Source organism: Vicugna pacos, chromosome 1 (assembly GCF_048564905.1).
Source record: "Vicugna pacos chromosome 1, VicPac4, whole genome shotgun sequence".
Taxonomy (NCBI): Eukaryota; Metazoa; Chordata; class Mammalia; order Artiodactyla; family Camelidae; genus Vicugna; species Vicugna pacos.
In genome coordinates this window covers 13388744-13408980 of record NC_132987.1, presented here as the reverse complement: position 1 = coordinate 13408980, position 20237 = coordinate 13388744, and the positions used below count along the sequence as shown (strand labels likewise).

At 36.1% G+C, this 20237-nt stretch overlaps 1 protein-coding gene across 1 annotated transcript in view; it reads left to right on the top strand.

Moving 5' to 3' along the window:
* Positions 1–20237, top strand: part of ACAD11 (acyl-CoA dehydrogenase family member 11) — an 81552-nt gene that overhangs the window by 2086 nt on the left and 59229 nt on the right. Inside the window, exons 2-5 of the mRNA XM_006214566.4 lie at positions 8250–8349; positions 9770–9895; positions 10758–10919; positions 12539–12703. Of these exons, the coding sequence (XP_006214628.1) occupies positions 8250–8349; positions 9770–9895; positions 10758–10919; positions 12539–12703 (553 nt within the window). The remainder of the gene's footprint in view (positions 1–8249; positions 8350–9769; positions 9896–10757; positions 10920–12538; positions 12704–20237) is intronic.

Below are 20237 nucleotides of genomic sequence, written 5' to 3'. Positions count from 1 at the left end.
CTTTGTGGAGGGAATTATAAAACTGTATTAGGACTTTAAAAAGAACTAAATAAATTGAGAGATGCCATATTCTCGAATAGTGAATTCAATATTGTGAATGTCTCTTTTTTCCAGCTGATCTATAGATTCAGTGTAATGGCAATCAAAATCTTATTATTTTCCCTAATTTGAAAAATTACTGCTAAATTTTATGTACAAGAGCAAAGGGCTAAGAGTAGCAAAAACACTCCAGAAGAAGAACAAAGTGGGAAATTTGACTAAAGACGGCATGTTATTAAGTGCAGAGATAGACAAACAGAGCAATAAAATAGCATAGAATCCACAAAAAGACCCACATATTTATAGAACTCTGGTATGTGACAGTGCTAGCACTGAGAATAAGTGTATGTGGGGTTGGAAAGAGGGAAGGATTTTTAAATAAATTATACAGGGATAATTGTTATCGATATGAAAAAATTGAAATTAGACCCTTTCCTTAACTACCTTACACAGTTTCAGTTGGATTTCAGACTTGAATGTTAAAGGCAAAACTATAAACACTTGGAAGACTTATAAGAGATGATTTTTAAGACTTTGGAGTAGAGAATAAAATCTTAAAAAGGACAAGAGCACAAACCATGAAGGAAATGATTGGTAAATTTTCAGTAAAAGAATCCTTAGAGAAAGTGAAATTACAAAAGAAAATATTTGCATAGTACATAAGGATAAAAGATTAATATCCAGATTAAAGAACTACAATAACCCAACAGAAAAGTGGGCAAAAGACTTGAAGATGCTAAACCTCATTACATTGTAGTAATTTGGGAAATGCAAATTAAAATGACAAGATGCCATTTACGCCATCATATTGACTTAAAAAAAATCTGACAATATCAAGCAGGGTATGAGATAACAGACTTAGGCAGTATCGGTGAGGATGTAACTATCTTAGAAAACAATTTGGCACAATCCTGTAATGATGAAGATGGGAAGATATACATGCCCCATGACACAGCGATTCTATTCCTAGTTGTACTCTCTTACAAGGAATTCTTGTACTATGGTATCAGGAGATAAACTCAAAAAATGTTCATTGCATGGTTTGCAATGACAAAAATATAGGAACAAAACACAATGTTCACCACCAGTAGACGGGATGAATAAATTGTGTGCTCAATGTGTGGAGGGAATACAAGCTAGTGTGCCTGGAGTTGTGTAAGCGAGGGCAGCAGGAACTCTGTTGGCTGTTGTAAAGGATTTGGTCTTTACTCTGAGTTGAAATGGTGAGAGATTAGGGATTTGGCAGCAGAACAGGGAGGTGATTTGTCTTTTTTAACAAAATCTCTTTGCCTACTGTATTTGACTGACAGAGGCAAAGGCAAGGAAACCAGTTTGGAGTGTATTGCAGTGACTCAGTAGAGAGAGATTAGTAGCACGGACCAGGATGGTAGTGTGGAATAGGTGTGAAGTGGTTATATTTTGAAGGATTTACTGACTGATCAGATGTCTGGTATGAAAGAAAAGAGGAGACAAACAGTATTCCATTTTTGTCTTGGTAACTGGAAGGATGGAAGTATCTTGAAATAGATATGACTGTAGAGAATCAGATTTGAAGGGAAATATCAAGAACTCAGTTTTGGAATATTAAGTTTCAAAATGCCTTTTAGACATTCAAGTGGATATGTACAGTAAGCAGGATATATGAGTCTGGAGGTCAGGGCAGAGGTCTGAACTGGACATATACATTTGGGAGTCATTGACATAGAGAAAGTATTTTAAGCCATGAGAGCATAGAGCTTACCTTGAAAGTGAGTCTACATAAAGAAAGAGGAGGTCTGCAGACTTATTCCCAGGCACCCCTATAGTTAGAAGTTGAATTAAGGAAGAACCTAAAAGGAGTCTCAGAAGGAGTGGCCAGAGAGGTGGGGGGAAACTGTAGTTTGATACCATAGCAGTAATAGTGACTTTGAAAAAGTAACTTTGATGGAAAGACAGGAATTAAAGCTTGATTGACAGGGATTCAAGAGAAAATAGGAGGAGGAATTGCAGCAAGGAGTATAAACAACTCAAGTTTTCTACAAAGAAGGAAATAAATGTTTTATGTAGAGGGGGATGTGTGTGTAATAAAAGTCTTTAAAAAGGCAGCATGTTTGTATGTTGATGGCAGTGACCCAGAAGAGAGAGAAAAATTTGTGCAGGAGAGAGGGCTAGAATGAAGTCCTTGAGTAGGCAAGAGTAGGATGGGATCTAATTCATAGGAGAAGGGGTTGTCCTTAGATGGAATGTAGGTCTTCTTCTACAGATTCTGCAGGGAAGACAGTATATGGGTACAGGTGCTGGAGATGTGGTAGCATAAGCTTGTGAAAGTTCTCACTTGATTGCTTTCATTTCTCAGTGAAATAGAAAGCTGGGTAATCAGCTGAGAGTGAAGATGGTGGACAAGGTGTTGGAGGTTTGAAGAGAGAGGAGAAATTGAAATACTCATTCAAGAGCATGGGAGAATGAACAGGCTAAGGAAGTATAATTATGATTGCTGTCAGAGGTCACTCTGAGGTTCATGGTCATGAATTTGAAGCAAGAGTAGTTATTTTATTAGATATTGATTCTTTGCCCAGATTCTCTTGGATTCTTCTTTACCATTTCCATGCATACCCTGGTTTGGTGGCTTCCACTTCCAATAGACAGCACCTTTGTCTCTCTTTTGGCTTGCTCTTGGCCTCCTGGAGCCTCTTTTGCACTGAATGCTGTAGTGCCTGATACAGCCCTTAACCAGTGACTCATGGGTTCAGGAGTATGAACTCACCATCATTAGTGCTTTTGATATAAGATAACTCTCAGGTGTGACTACACTGCAGCATCCCTTTCTGTTATGAGATAGGCTGAAGCTACCCTCTAAGGACTTTGTCTCCGGTCATACTCTGGCTTGGCTTTCTTCCCTTCCCTGACCTGCTTCTCCCTCCTGACTGGTTTCTTAAGTGTTTCTTTAATAAGTCACTTGCACACAAATCTTTCTCTCAGGATCTGCTTCCAAGGAACATAACCTAAAACAATAATTATGGCTAGGTTTTTTTTTCTCCACTACATTCAGTTATAGGAGTGCAGGCGAAGAGTTGGATTTAACCAGGTTGGGGGAAGCCAAGCAAATAACACGAAGTGAGAGAGGGCAGTGCATTAAAGATGTATTCAGAGGAGTGGTTATGAAACTGGCCATCAAACTGAAGCTAGTTAGGGAAGGACATGGTTGAGGGTGGGGAGAGCCAAAGGGCCCTGGGAAGGTAACATGATCGCTGGATGGTAGGTCCTGGGATTGAAGGATCACTGGAATTGAGGTCCTAGTGGGAGTGAGTGGAAAGATAGAAGACTATGGTCAGAGATAAAAGTGCTTAAAAAGTAGGATTATGCTGTGTCTGAGTTGTTGATATTGATAAGGTAGAGGGTGTGTCCTTTAGAATGAGTGAGGGAAGTAATATAAAGGAAAATACCACTATAGGTGAAGAATGCAAGGAACTGACAGGCCCGAGTGTTAGAATGAACATGATTTTGAAATCATTAATAATTAGGATAGGAGTAATATTAATAAGAGTAATAGTGAATCAAGCTAAAATCCTTAAGCAATGAGGGAGAGTGATCTGAGAGCGGGTGAATGCAGCCGAAAAGGTTAGAGGGCAGTAGAGTCTCATGACACAAAATTCAAACCTGGGGAGACGGGTTTAGACAGGAGGAAGGTCAGAGAGCCTGGAAGTGGCAATGAATATCAAGAAAAACACAGACTCCAACGCCAGGCCCACGGGATGAGTGATGTGGGGAAAACATCTATCACGTAAGAGGCCTACAAGGGAAATACACCCTCACAGAACATTCAGGTTTTAGTCAGAGAGCGGAGGTGAAGGGTCCATTCAGAGAAGAGACTGAAGCAGTATGTGATTATGCTACCGAAAGACCGTGAGTTCCAGGGGTCATAGTGGAAGGGTGTCAGGAGTTGGGGCGCGGAGACGGGTAGGGAGAGCAAGACTAAATAGGAACCATGCAGGGAATTAGAACACAGTGGGCAAGTGGTGATGTGGGAATATGGGACTTCTTTTTTGATGGCATAAACAGAGGTAAAGAATATAATGACCCCAATCCTGGGAGTCTCAAGTCAGCAGTGCTGTGAGTGATGGAAGGTAGGAAGGGTTAGATGCTTGGGACTGGGGAAAGGCAGTCTCACACCAAGTGCTCTGGGCTCACTTTTTTTTTTTTCCAAATGATGCCAATTTAAAAACAGCTTTGTGTTCTGTCCTGAATAGCACTTTCCACTTATTTATTATATGGCTAAATTGATCCTGTATTATTTTCTTTCTCTGTATATATTCAAGTATTCAAAATGTCTATAACTTTAAATATATTAAAATATAATAATGTAGTTAATATATTACTTATTTAAATAATATTTGTTATAATTTACCATTGTAGGTTATATTATTTATAATAAGTAATATATTAAATAGCAGCTAAAATAATGATTTTTTTAAGACTCACTGAACTGACTTCCTACAAATTAGAGTCCTTCAAACTTCCTGACTCTGTGGAATGTACTATATTGTGTTTAGGTCAGCTCGGTCTATTTTTGCAGTCACAGTTCCCGAAGAGGCAGCCTGGTGGGATGAACCACCCAGAATGGTTCCGGTTCTCTGGTTCACTATGACAGTGGTGGGGTTTTGGACCCTCTCCATCTCTTTCTATTGATGTTAAATTCTTCCTCCTCAGTAATCTACTTCTTGACCAGCCACTTGTTGATTCCATTGCACTTGTAAAGAATCTTCTGTTTGATTTCATCTTTGATTCTGCTTGGACATGTCTCCTCTTCTACCGTGGCCTTATTGTTGACTACACAGGATCAGAGCAAATTCTTAGGGTATATTTTGCCTTTCGGCTTCTCATCTCCAGCTTTGTATTTTTAAGTCTCTTGGACTGTATACTCGATGTTTTCCATGCTCAAACACCATGACATTAGTCTTTTAATCTTCTCTTTTCTTGATTTCTTATCTACAGCAAATACATTTGAGATGCTATTGGCATCAGTATTAAAAGTTACTTCAGTTTATGCAAATCCAAAGGGTGCTGTAAGGATGCCTGTGGCTTGAAACTTGCCAAGCTGGTTGTTATCCTTCATACCCTTCATGAATTGCCCCCTTGGTTTCATAAACCCAAATGAGATCGCTAGGCTGATTGTCAAAGTAGATGTGAAGGTCTAAGTCTGCTTGGTATGAACTGTTATATTGCACTTAATCAGAATAGTCACGACACCACCTGTGGTTTCAAAACCGAAGGAAAGGGGGTGATATCAAAGAGCAGCAAATTCTGAATATTTTCAAATTTATCTCTAGACCAGGGACAAGATGATTACCTACATAGCTGCAAACATGTGTGATACCTATATCAAGATTGATGCTTTTTAAAAATGTCTTGCTGTTGAAAAAAATCTGAAGAATTTATAAGTTTCTGAATTTTGAAGATTCAGATAGAGCCACCCACTGGGATGATGTCATGGGTCTGAGACTTGTCTAGCATGATATGAGGAAAGGATTTTAAAAAAATCTTCTCTATGGACAAATTCAGTTAACCTTCTAGCTCTGTTACTCTGGAAATGGGAAAGGTGGCCTGTCAGCTATGTTTCCAAGCAACATTACTTATAGCAAAAATAACATCTGTTTGATAAACTGCCTCTGAACTTACAGGAAGGCCTGTAAACGAACTGTAAATATCTGGTAGGATGCTTTGGGCTTAGCTTTGGGTTTCCCTGTGTGTAAAGGGAAGTGCTTGCAACTGGTCATGTCCCTTGCTAGGACCCTCGAAGCTGTGCCCAGAGGACTATTACTAGAGGTGATGGCTTCTGTGGAGCATGAAGCTTCTAAGACAGGGTGGCACCCATACTTACCCATTGTGGTTTCGATCCTTCAAACCTGAGCTGTCACCAATGGGACACAGGAGTCATGGGTAGATTCTGGACTGCTATGTGGATTACTGTGAAGACCCTCTAAAGAAACTCATTTGATGTTGCCTTGGTGACATACTCTGCCTCCTTTCATCCTGTGCTTCTAAGTGAACCAGTGTTGAGGGTGGCCTCTTAGGGTCTTGTGAGATTGATTGTCTAGTCAAAGTCTTCTCCAACCAAAAGTGTGTTCATAACTGTATACTTATATTCAAAGATTCCATCTTTGTAATTAAGGTGGAACAAATCAAAAGTGCTACCTCTTTGGTTGTAAATCAACACTTTTTTTTTTTTAGCACCAATTGTCTTGTCCATGTCCTAACCAATAATTACGGCTTTTGGCCCATTGATGATTCTTACCATATTGATACCATCAATAGGTTCCAGATTATGGAGGCCTGTTGCTTGGAGTGGTTAAATTTAGTTACTACTGTGTTCACAGTACACAGTGTTGGTGATGATCTTCCCAAGGTTGGCTTCTGGGGGTTTTTGTTTGTTTTATCTTTCTGTGTTTGTTAGAACCATGGTAGATACTTAGAGGAGATGCTTTTAGTTTAGTGTGGCTTTGTTTGTTTTAGATAAAATTCATGTTACATAAAATTCAGAATTTTAACTATTTTTTAAGTGTACAATTGAGTAGTTCTTATTCACAGTGTTGTACACTATCACCACTATCTAATTCCAGAACATTTCCATCACTCAAAAAGAAACCCTTACTTCCCAGTGCACCCTTCCTCCCATCCTCTAGATGCCACTAATCTACTTTCTGTCACTATGGATTTACATATTCTGGACGTTACATAGAGATAGAATCACATAATATGTGGCCTTTTGTGACTGGCTTTTTTCACTTGGCATAATGTTTTCAAAGTCGGTCCATGTTGTAGCATGTATCAGAACTTCATTTCTTTCATGGCTGAGTAATACTCTATTGTATGGCTATACCACATTTTGTTTACCATTCATCTGTCAGTGGCCTTTGGCTTGTTTTCACTTTGTGGTTGTTGTAAGTAGTGCTGCTACGAACATTCTTGTATACAGTTTATATGAACATCTTCGGTTCTCTTGGATATGTATCTCTAGGAGTGGAATTGCTGGGTTATACGTAATTGTATCTTCATTGAGAAGCTGTTATTTTTTCCTTTATATTCCGTCTGGGCCATTTATCATCATAAAAGGCCAGGGCTTCGTATATGACTGCATCATCAAAAATGCGTCCAATCAGACACTTGGCATCAAAAAAAATGCTTTTGTAAGTTTCATTGCAGCTTGACTCTTTGGAGCATCACAGATAAATTGTCCCATGTCGAGACAGACAACATAGCTGGAGATGGTCCCATTTTCTGACCATTGGCAATGATCTCCACTTTCCTATACTAAAAGGCACCTATACAGGATTAGATGATGCCAAGATCAGTGCTCTTCGATATGATTGCTCAGGAGGATGGGTCTGGCTTTTAGGAGAAAGATAGAGACCCTAGAGCTGCTGTTTCATTCAGTCTGGACTGCCTTGTTCTTTACAGGTGGAGTCTGGAGGCCTAGGGAGAAACTTTTTCCAAAAAATGTTTTGTCTCTTTCCCCTGTTACCTGTTAGGGATTAGTTCTTGTGTTTATTTAGTTTAAGGCGTCTCTTTCATACTGTTGAATTCTTTAAATGTTGGATAATTCAAAACCATCCACATTATAAATGTAGGTATAGACTGAATAGTTTTGGTAGCTGGAGTGTATTTCATTGGTCCATGTGAGAATTTCTGTTCACGGGGCAGGAAAGTCAGTGTCCTGGTGTCTGTGAGTCACCTGGGGTACTGTTGTACTTCATGGTCCAGATGTCCACTCCAGGACCTTGCTTGTCAGAATTCTCATTGTAGACAGCAGTACTTGGGTGCTAAACCTTGGTGATGCATATGAGGTTCTCTCTCCAACAGTAGATCAGAGGACACTAACCCTGCAGTTTCAACATGTTTAATTAATTTTTGGACTGATCATCTTCTGTCTCTTCTCCAGTGTTTATTTACTTAGATCTAGGCATTGTTCTAGGGGGTACTTCTGATAAAACTCATGATTTGCAGGCATAGAATGAAGTCCTCTCTTCTGCCTATATGGATTACGGATTCTCCATCTGCCACCATGTTACCATCTGCTATTTATCACCCAAAAACTCATGTTCTGAGCTGCTGATAGCATCCTTCTTGACTTTCCAGCATTGAAATGGATTTATTTTCATTTTGTGTTTCTTCTGACATTTCAGCAGGATTTGGGGAAGAAGGAAAATATATCTTTGTGATTCTCTGTTTTCTAGATCAGGACAGTCCAATCCAACCTTTTATCTCCAAAAAGGCTCTGAAGCATATGTACTCAGAAAAAAACCACCTGGTTCACTACTTCCTAAAGCACACCAGGTATGGTATACGATGCAATGATAAATTGTTGACAAATAAATGCATTTTATACACACAAAAACAATTTAAATAGCTTTAAAAATCATCTCATGATTATTAAATATAGAAATGCATTTTATTTCTTAGATAAAAATTTCACTAGAATTGTACCCTTTTTTTGCTTTTAAAAAGGATTTGAGGTTGAAATCTGAGGCTGTATTTAGGCTATTAATATTGAGCAATATCCAGTCCTTTTGTGGGTTTGATTCCTTCCTATGTGATTGGCTAGAATACAGTTACCCGGTGAATATTTTCATTGCTACTCATTTATAGATGTTTTTTACTTTGGTTAAATTATGTTTTTAAAAGCACATTATTATATCTTATAACAATACTACTTACTGAATTACTTTAATATATCTGCTATGATAATCCCTTGATCTTTTGATGATAAAAAGAAATATTTGAGTAGTTAATAGAATTTCTAAATATTAGACAGTGACAACCTTGAAAATTTGTTAAAAATTGAGTCTTTCTGTTTTCAGAAAACAAATATTATCTATGGATTTTTAGGAAAGGACAGAAATCAAAGTCTTGGAGAACATTAAAAGCATGATGCATATTTAGGGTGTTATTACAATCATGTATAAGAGGTGCTTCCCAGGCCAAACTGACTGGGGAAGGGCCATTGAGAGGTGGGTTTAATATCACAGTCATGGAAAATGCAGATTCTGACCTTCTTGGTCCCTTATCATGTTCCCAGAAACTTGGGTCCTGAGTGATAAGGCTGTCCATCTGTCCTGGCTGAGAGGTTCTTCTCCTATGTTATTTGGGCTGCTGCTTCAGTACCAGCTTACTTCTCATTGCCTCCTTTCCTAGTAGTTATCTTCAGCTCCACAGCAGTACTGCCTTGGAGACAAATACCTCCATTGATCTCAAGAAGGAGTGGGTGCATTTCCCTTCTACCAGCACCCACTGCCCCCCTCCCCAGCACCCTCTAGCTGAACATGCCCAGAGTGTTGGAATAGAGGCTTGTCTGAGCCCCCTTGGGAGACAGGAGAGAGACAGACAAACAGAATGAGAGGGCACATAAGAGTGAGCCAGTGATCAGAGAACTGATGAGAAAAAGATGTTTTATGCTGGTATCTGTGAAATATTCTGGTCAGGAATTGTTGCCTTCATATTATTAGAGCCAGGAATAAGCCCCATGCATGTGCCTATCCTTTTAGACAATTAAATTATCGATATTTAGTTCTGGCCTAATTTATAATTGTAATAATTGCACTAAGACTACTTTTAAGAAAAATATTAAGGAAATTATTATCCTCTGGGCTATTTGTTAATACTGTTTTAAAATTGATTTCTAGCCTTAATGTTAGTTCACAAGTAATTATTAAACTTCTGTATTTCTTATTTTTAATAATCGATCATCCTATTGTAGATTGATAGAGAATTTAAAGTCCAGAAAGCTTTGTTTTCAACTGGATTTCCTGTTCCCAAACCTTTATTGTACTGCAGTGATGCTTCTATCATTGGAACAGAATTTTATGTGATGGAACATGTGCAGGTAAATTAACTCTTAATAGCACTTTTTACTGCTTTTATTTTAATTATGAAATTAGATATTAATAAATGATAGTTTATTAGTCTACATTTTAGGTAATTAGCTTTGCAAGGGCTTAAACTCTTTTTCCCTTTCTTTCTTTCTTATTTTTTTTTTACTTAAAACAACAGAAATGTATTCTCTCAGTTCTGGAGGCTAGAAGTTTGAAATCAAGGTGTCAGCGAGATTGATTTTTTTATGGGAGTTTTTTTTTTTTCTTTAAAAATTTTTTTAAATTGTAATATAGTTGAAATACAAATAATATATAATTTACATAGTGATTCATGATTTTTAAAAGTTATGCTCCATTTTTAGTTATTATATAATCTTGGCTATATTCCCTATATTGTATTAAACTTTCATTTTGGGGACTGCTGAAGTAGACAACGAACAAATTTAGTTACTAGAGTGTATTGACTTATTCTTAAATTTTACTCTAGGTGTCAGTAAAGAGCTATACGTAATAGCAATAACCAAGGAGTCCAGATAGTAGGGGGAAAAAACTACCCCAGATAGAGAAATCAATCTATTAATAACACTAAATCCAAATTATTTTAAGTTTTTTTTTGGAAAATGTTACTTGAGAATAGTTTTTGTCCTTTAAGTTCATCTTGGTGTATCCTTTTCCTTTCCCTTTGGCATCATACTCTCATGTTAAATGTTTCACAAATGAATGTTTTTCTAGTATATTCTACAAAGTATTGGTTTCAGTTTTAAAACTGTATCCTGATATTTTTTGTAGGCAACAGGGAATGATGAAACAGCAAATAACTAATACGAAAATATTTTGTTTAAAATTATCTGTTGTAATTGCCTCCTTCCATAGGGCCGAATTTTTCGTGATTTCACAGTTCCTGGAGTTAGCCCAGCAGAACGCTCAGCCATATATGTGGCCATGATGGAAACCTTGGCTCAGTTACATTCCCTGAATATACAGTCACTGCAGTTGGAAGGATATGGTAGAGGTGCTGGGTACTGCAAAAGACAGGTAATGCATTCATACAAAGAGCTGCTTTTCTCAAGTTCTTGGACATAATATACATTATTAGTCAAAATCAAAGCCTGTTATTTTATGCTTTTATGAAACTTGGCTAACTTTTAGTATCAACCTTCAGATTGACTTGTTTTAAACATAAAATAATTTTTTTATTGAAGTATAGTCAGTTACAGTGTGTCAGTTTCTGGTGTTTCAGTCATACATATACATACATGTATTTGTTTTCATATTCTTTTTCATTATAGGTTACTATATTTTAGATAAGATTTTGTTCAGCAAAAGCTTCTGTAACTGACAGCATGTACATAAATGCAAATTTAATGGTGTTTCTAACCCTTTATTAGTATATTTTCTATAGTTTTCCCTTTTAAATAAGTTTAACAGATATATATTAAGCATGAATGTATGTTTAATATGTGCTGACTAGTATGTTAAATATCATGAAATAAGTTCTTCCCCTAAAGAAACTTGTAGTCATTTTTGAGACACCTATACATGAATCTCATTTACATGAAACTTGAAAATAGTGTGAAGGGTATTTAATCTGGTAGTAAATTGTCTGGTGCTCATCATGACAGCTGTTCCATTCAGAGGGTAGATACGAGTATGCCTTTCCTTAGGTGGGGAAAGCTTCCTGGGAAAGATAGGTCTTGTACTATGTATTTAAGGAAGTATAAAATCCCAGCTATATGAGGCTGTTTCCCTTTGTATATATGTCTTTTTGAGGGAGTTGAAGGGAGAGAGAAGGGAACTAAGGTTTAGAGAATACTCGCTATATGCCAGGTCCCACACTAGGTGCATGTGGGCCTACTCTCTTTTTAATCTTTGTGACAACCCTAAGACATAGGTATTATTACTTCCATTTTGCAGATGAGGAAACTGAGGCCTTCGGGTATTAAGTAATATAAAAATAAGTGGCTTAGACTTAATTTAAACCCAACTCTTATGATTCTAAAGATGAAGATCTTTACTGCATTAAATTGAACAGATACCTTAAAAAGTGGAAAGTTATTAACAGATAAATAATATCATCTCAGCTGATGGAGGACTTTGAGAATAGGTTGACTTGTTTGCATTCGATTCTAAGAACAATGAAAAATCTCTGCACTCTTCATATCTGTAATATATTTAGAAGATTCTATGGATAAGGAGAAAGGGTATTAAAATGAAAAGTAAAAATCTCCCTTCTTCTAGCCTTCGTATTCCATTTTTCAGGGATTACTTGTTTCTTGTGACCCTTCCAGAAATTTTCTATGTCTATTTTTTTGGTATCTATGTGTGTTTGTGTGTGTTCTTTGTTTTCCTTCCACAAAATAATTGCCTGACAAAGACTAGAATCCCCATTTTTTGATTCCTAGGCCAGTGTTTTTTTTCCTGATTAAAATCTAGGTAAATAAAATGGGACGAGATGGAAGAGAGATTTAAATGTTGAAGTTTCTAGGCTGATATGAATGTTTTAGGCTAATATGAGTATCATTTACAGGCATTTGTCTTGAGCCTTTAGGACTAAAACCAAATTTGATACAATTAAATTTTATGTTGATTTTAGAATTGCTGGATCTTACGTTCTACTTTCAGCTCTGTCATTTTTCGTATTTATATATCTTTAGGTATCAACCTGGACAAAGCAATATCAAGCTGCAGCTCATCAGGACATCCCTGCCATGAGCCAGCTATCTGACTGGCTAATGAAAAACTTGCCAGATAATGACAATGAAGAAAATCTGATTCATGGAGATTTCAAGCTAGATAACATTGTTTTCCATCCTAAAGAGGTACCATAAGCCATATTTACAATAAATTGAGTACATCTGATTTGTGATACAAGTACTATATAGCTGTTGCCCCAGAGCACCCAGCTCATCCCCACTCTTTCCTTACATTCAGGACTATCTTCAGTGCTCAAAACTTAGAAATGAGTCCTGCAGATTTTTTGGAATACAGAGCTGCCTTTCTTTAAGGCTGCATCTAATCCTGAGTGTTGTTGGATTTACTACTTAACAGGGATTTGGGAATTTAAATGCATGTCACTGTTTTCTTCAAAGAAGTTTTTCAACTACTGAAAATATTTAGCTTACCCATGTTCTTGCTCGTTCTTCTGGTTCATTTTCATTTGTTTTCCCTATCATATGAAACATTTTTAACTTGATTATTATAAGCTCAGGAAAGACAGAACTCCAAAAGAATTCTTTTGAACCTTCAGAAGAATTTGTATGAGGTTAATATAATCTTGCTCTGTGTAAATGTGAACAGTGTAATCTTTAAAAAGAGTGCAAACAAGTCAAAACTGTAACCCTCCTGCACTGAGCACAGTGAGGTCTAGGATTGGAGGAGTGAGGTGGGAACGAGGAAAGTACTTCAGTTCTGTCCTTACCTCCATCCCTTCGGGTCAGACATTTGGCATTTAGTATTCTGACATTGATGTGAAAGATTTATAGTTTCCTGAATCCTCCTCCTTAGGGGAGAATTTTCTGGGTTGATTGGTTTTCTCAGATTGCTAAGATGTTAAGGCAGAAAGAGCTGCTCTAAATTCATGTGCTAAGTTTCTGGGTTTCATGTTCTTTCCTTATAGGAAAAGAACAAGAGAAAGACAGCATTATAAATTTCATTATTGTCATAATTCAAAATAGTACTACTATATCAATAGAAAGTTCAAGTATAATATAAAGACATGAGCACATTCACCATCAAGACAGGAAATTTTTCATAGAAAAGTCAATTTGGATATTTAAATTATGTATATGTAATTATACATGTGTGTGTAACCTTTTATGAATGGCACAGATGAATTCTGAATTCTAACTTTGTTACAGAGTAGGGAAATTAAAGATTGCTAATTTATAACCTGAAAAAATTATAAAAGCTTGTACCTTAAAACAGCAAGATCTGGCCTATGTTTGATCTATGTATCATTTGATTCATTCATATTTTAGAATGTTTGATACTTTGAATAGCCAATGTTCTTTATGTGTTCTATAATGAAGTACTTTTCCATTCATTACTTACACAAGGAAGGAAAAATTCAGACCTAAATCTCCTTAGTTATGTGTCGTCTGCCACGACGTTTCATATTTTAGGATGAGTCATAATATGCTGAAACTAATGTCAAACTGTAGTAAGTACCAAATAGTTATTTCCTTTTTATATTTAATCTCATCTTAGAAAACGATTTCTTTTAGGATTAAAGTTGCCAAACGGGTATCATCTTCCTTAAGCTCTGTCGTGTCAATGCTAGTTTGTTACATACATCATGATAGTTTAGTGTTTTAGGGCTATATAGTAGCTAGTAAAATGTCCTCTACTTTCCATCTAGTAATCCTATAATTGTTAGTTAAATCAAATGTAATCAATGTCTGCCTCCTATAAATATTGTAGCTAATTTTTTATGGAAATAACATACAGTTGACAGAGTACAAGTCAACTAGCATTTATTCATTTACCAACTATGTGCTCCGAAGCATGGGGTTGGAAGGCAATAACAGCTCTTAATGAGGTCAAAATATAGATGGAGAGAAAAGATACTCAGGTAATAGCATAGAATAATATGTACCCAAGTGCTAAATTATATTATACAAAGTGAATTATGAGAACAGTCAAAAAGGGAAAGAGACCCACTGGCATTAAGAGCTGTGAAACTTCAGAATTTCATTCTAGCCTAAAGTCTGTTTTTCCCACCTCATTCTTAAGATTTTGTAAGTAGGAAATTAGACTATGTTTCTTTTTTCATGAAGGCACTCTACAAATGGGAAAGTCAGTCCCTGGGTTATAGTGAGTGTATGTGTGTGTATGTGCTCAACTGTGTATATTCCTAGGGGTATGATTGAAAGCTTTTTATTTTTTCTTTGAAGATAAAGATTATGTCTTTATTTTTTTTCTTACCTTTGCCTCTAGACTCTATATGGTAGATGCTCAATACATGAGGACCTTCTAGACTAAGAGTGCATAACACAGTAAATGCATCTTGTTTATGTAGCAGGTGGTTACATGTTTCTGATGAATCTACGTTAAAAGAATTGGTTTTAGTTTATCACTAAGTAACTATTTCCATCTCATTTATTTATGCTTAATTTTTATTCTCTAGAAGTATGACTTTAAAGCAATTTATTTAACCCTCTCTGTGCCTCAGTTTTTATTTTAACTTTTTATTTTGAAATTATTAGACTCTCAAGAGGTTGTCAAAACAGTACCTAAGGGCTTGTGTACCCATCAGCCATGTTCCCCAAATAGATCTCACACAGCTCTAGTACATTATCAAAGCCAGGAAATTGACATTGTTTGCCTTTTGTATTGAGGAAAAAAACCCAAATTTCAGAGTTCCCAGAAGGCTAAAATGAAGTAATTGATATGAAGCAACTAGCTGGTATCTGGCACAGCTGGTGCCCCACTTACTTTAATTTTCTTCTTCTTTTCTATTCTTTCCTTCTCTTTTCTAAGACTTTTCTAAGACTGCCTATCAAGCTCTATTCTTTAGAAAAATATGAAGATAAAAGTAAATCTTTACTCTTTAGTAAATACATACTAAAACTTAAACAGTGGTTTTCAGGGATGGATTATAGAAGACTTATAAGTTGTACATTTCTGTAACGTTCAAGGTTTGAGGTTTTGATTTTTAAAAAAATTTTTTTTTGTGGGGGAGGTAATTACTTATTTTTTAATTTTTATTTAATTTTAATTTTTTTAATTTAACTGGAGATACTGGGGATCAAACCCATAACCTTGTGTATGCTAAGCATGCACTCTACCACTGAGCTATACCCTCCCCCCTATTGTTTTGGTTTTTTTTTCAAAGAACAGCATGTTTGTTTTTTGTTTTGTTTAGTGTTTTTTTGTCATCAGAAGACACAACAATTAAGAAAGAACACAAAACAATTTTACATAAACCATCTAGGAATGTGTATGGCAAACCAGTTAAGAATTACTAAAGGGAAAAACAAGACTAAAGCATATTACTCAGTTTCGCAGCCCCTAGTTATTTTTTAGTAACTGATATGTAAAATATTTGAAGCATGTTTGAGCAAGTTTTGCAATAGTGCAACATGCTCCCTGAAATGTTGAAAAGAAATCCAGTTTTCCTGGAAAATATCATTAATTTTCTAAATATAAATCTTACCCATCTGGCAGAGAAATGTTTAAGATTTTAGAGTTTAAAGTGCATATTGCCATTTCAACTTGAAAGATAAATACATTTAATTAGGAACAGATAAACCCATAGATGTTTCATCTGCACTCATTTATTAGTAGTCAGATGTATTTAAGATAAATATAAGTACACTGGTTCTTCTGAAGTCATCTGCCTTGCAGCCTTTTGTATGTTCTTAGGAAGAAAAAAATGATTTGATATGCAAAAAAAACTTGTACTTTTAATGGCTTTTTCTTTCTAATTTCCCCCATTGTTTCTAAGATGAGCATTAGGTAGCGCTTCTTGCATGAATTTTAGTAGTTTTCTGGTAACATCTTTAGGATTTTCTACTTACAGTGTCATGTCATCTGCAAACAGTGACAGTTTTACTTCTTCTTCTCCAATTCAGATCTCTTTTATTTCCTTTTATCCTCTGACTCCTGTGGCTAGGACTTCCAAAACCATGTTGAATAAAAGTGGTGAAAATGAGCATCCTTGTCTTGTTCCTGATCTTAGAGGAAGTACTTTCAGCTTTTCACCATTGAATATGATGTTAGCTGTGGGTTTGTCATTTGTAGTCTTTACTATGTTGAGCTATGTTCCCTCTATGCCCACTTTCTGGACAGTTTTTAATCATACATGGATGCTGAATTTTATCAAAAGCTTTTTCTGCATCTGTTGAGATGGTCATATAATTTTTGTCCTTCAGTATGTTAATGCGGTGTACCACACTGATAGATTTGCAGATACTGAAAAGTCCTTGCATCCCTGGGATAAACCCCACTTTATTATGGTGTATGATCTTTTTTAATGTATTGTTGGAGCTAGTAATGTGTTGAGGATTTTTGCATCTAGGTTCATCAGTGATATTGGCTTGTAATTTTGTTTTTTTTGTGTGTGTGTGTGATATCTTTGTCTGGTTTTGGTATCAGGGTAATAGTGGCCTCATAGAATGAGTTCAGAAGTATTCCTTCCTCTGCAATTTTTTGGAATAGTTTCAGAAAGATAGGTGTTAACTTTTCTCTAAATGTTTGGTAGAATTCCCCTGTGAAGCCATGTGATCCTGGACTTCTGTATGTTGGGAGTTTTTAAATTACTAATTCAATTTCATACTGGTAGTTGGTCTGTTCATATTTTCTGTTTCTACCTGGTTCAGTCTTGGGAGATTGTACATTTCTAAGCATTTGTCCATTTTACTAAGTTGTCCATTTTATTGGCATATAGTTGTTGTAGTAAGCTCTCATGATTCTTTGTATTTCTGTGGTGTCAGTTGTAACTTCTCACTTTCTGTTTCTCATTTTATTGATTTGAACCCTCCCCCCTTTTTTTTCTTGATGAGTCTGACTAAAATTTTATCAATTTTTCTTATCTTTTCAGAGAACCAGCTTTTAGCTTCATTGATCTTTTCTTGTTTTTTAGTCTCTATTTCATTTATTTCTGTTCTGATCTTTATGATTTCTTTCCTTCTAGTAGCTTTGGGATTTGTTTGTTCTTCTTTCTCTAGTTGCTTTACGTGTAGGTTTAGGTCATTTATTTGAGATTTTTCTTGTTCCTGAGGTAAGCTTATATCACTATAAACCTCCCTCTTAGTATTGCTTTTGCTGCATCCCATAGGTTTTGGATTATCTTGTTTTTGTTTCCATTTATCTCCAGGTATTATTTTATTTCCTCTTTGATTTCTTCAGTGACCCATTGGTTGTTTAGCATATTGTTTAGCCTTCATGTGTTTGTGGGTTTTGCAATTTTTTTTCTTGTAGTTGGTTTCTAGTCTCATAGTGTTGTGGTTGGAAAAGAAGCTTAATACGATTTCAGTTTTCTTACATTTACTGAGGATTCTTTTGTGGCCCAGCATGAGATCTGTCCTGGAGAATGTGCCATATGCACTTGAAAAGAGCGTGTATTCTGCTGCTTTCAGATGGAATGCTCTATATGTGTATCAGTTAAGTCCATTTGGTCTGATGTGTTATTTAAGGCCTGTGTTTCCTTATTGATTTTCTGTCTGGATGATCTGTCCATTGATGTAAGTGGGATGTTAAAGTCTCTTGCTATTACTGTGTTACTGTCAATTTCTCCCTTTATGTCCATTAATATTTGCTTTATATATTGAGGTGCTCCTATGTTGGGTGCGTATATATTTACAATTGTTATATCTTCTTGGATTGATCCCTTGAGCATTATGTAGTGTCCTTTTAACAGTCTTTATTTTGAAATCTATTTGGTCTGATTTATGTATTATTACTGCAGCTTTCTTTTGATTTCCATTTGCATGAAATAACTTTTTTCCATCTTTTCACTTTCAGTCTGTATTTATCTTTAGACATAAAATGAGCCTCTTATAGGCAGCAAATATACAGTTCTTATTTTTTATCCATCCACAGTTACTCTGTGTCTTTTAATTGGAGCATTTACTACATTTACATTTAAGATAATTATCAATATGTATGTTCTTTTTGCCATTTTGTTAATTGTTTTAATATTGTTTTTGTTATTCTTTTTTTTGTTCTTTTCTTCTTTTTCCTCTTCTCTTGTGATTTGTTGATTGTCTTTAGTATTATGTTTGGATTCTTTTTTCTTTTTTGTATATATATCTATTTATAGATTTTCAGTTTGTGGTTACCATGAAGTTTTTATATAGAAGTCTGTATGTATACATGATTGTTTTAAGTTGCTGATCTCTTAATTTCAAATATATTCTAACAACCCTGCATTTGTACTTTCCTCATGATTACTGTTTATGATAACATATTTTACATTTAATTGTGTTATGTACCCTTTAACTGCTTGTTGTGGATATGGATGATTTTACTGCTTTTGTCTTTTAACCTTCCTACTAGCTTTGTACGTGGATGATTTCCTACCTTTACTGTATGTTTACCCATACGAATGAACTTTTCATTTTGTAATTTTCATGTTTCTAGTTACAGCCATTTTTCTTTAATTAGAGAAGTTCCTTTAACATTTCTTGTAAAGCTGGTTTAGTGGTGCTGAACTCTTAGTTTTCGCTTGTTTGTAAAGCTTTAATCTCCTCATGAAAGCCCATCAAGAGCCTTGTTGGGTGGAGTATTCGTAGTAATAGGGTATTTCCCTTTCATCACTTTAAATATATCACGCCACTCCCTCTGGCCTGCAGAGTTTCTGCTGAAAAAATCAGCTGATAGCCTTTTGGGCATTCCCTTGTATGTTATTTGTTGCTTTTCCCTTGCTGCTTTTAATATTCTCTCTTTGTCTTTAATTTAGCCATTTTGGTTACAGTGTGTCTTGGTGTATTTCTCTTTAAGTTAATCCTGTACGGCACTCTACACTTACTGCTTGGATATCTGTTTCTTTTCCCCAGTGACCTTTCAGCTATTATGTCTTCAAATGTGTTCTCAACCCCTTCTCTCTCTCTCCGCCTTCTGGGACCTTTATATTGCAGATGTTAGTGCCCTTGATGTTGTCCCAGAGGTCTCTTAAACTGTCCTTATTTCTTTTCATTCTTTTTGTCTTTTTTTTAACTGTTCAGAATCATTATCTTCATTACTCTGTCTTTCAGCTCACTGTTCTGTTCCTCTGTATCATTTAGTCTATTATTGATTTCTTCTGGTATATTTTTTCATTTCATTTACTGTATTCTTCATTGTTGTTTGGTTGCTCTTTATATTTTCTGATTCTGTTAAAAACTTCTAACATCCCACTCCTCCACATCCATTCTCCTCCTGAGTTTTTTTTTATTATCTTTATGGTCACTTGCCTGAAGTATTTTTTGGGTTGATTGCCTATCTCCAGGCACTACTTAGTTACTTAGTCCTTCTTCTGGGGTTTGGCTGGTTCCTTTGTCAGGAACGTGTTCCTCTGTTGCCTCATTTTGCCTATGTTGCTGTTTATATTGTTATGTATCTGTTACATTAGTTATGTTTTCCAACCTTGGAAAAGTGACCTTCTGTAGGAGACGTCCTATGCATCCCAGCAGCACATTTCTCTCATCACTCAAGCTATGTGCTCTCAGGGTTTCCCCTAAGAGGAACGTGGGTCCTTCTGTTGTGGCAAGCTGACTGTGAGGGCAGACTGGTAGGATTGGTTGCCCCCTGGTTTCATTGGTTGCCAGCCCTGCCTTGTGTGGAGGCTGCCAGCTGCTGGTTGGTAGGCTGGGTCACAAAGCAGCTAACTAAAGAAACCTAGGGGACCCCAAAGGTAGTGCTGGCTCACTACTG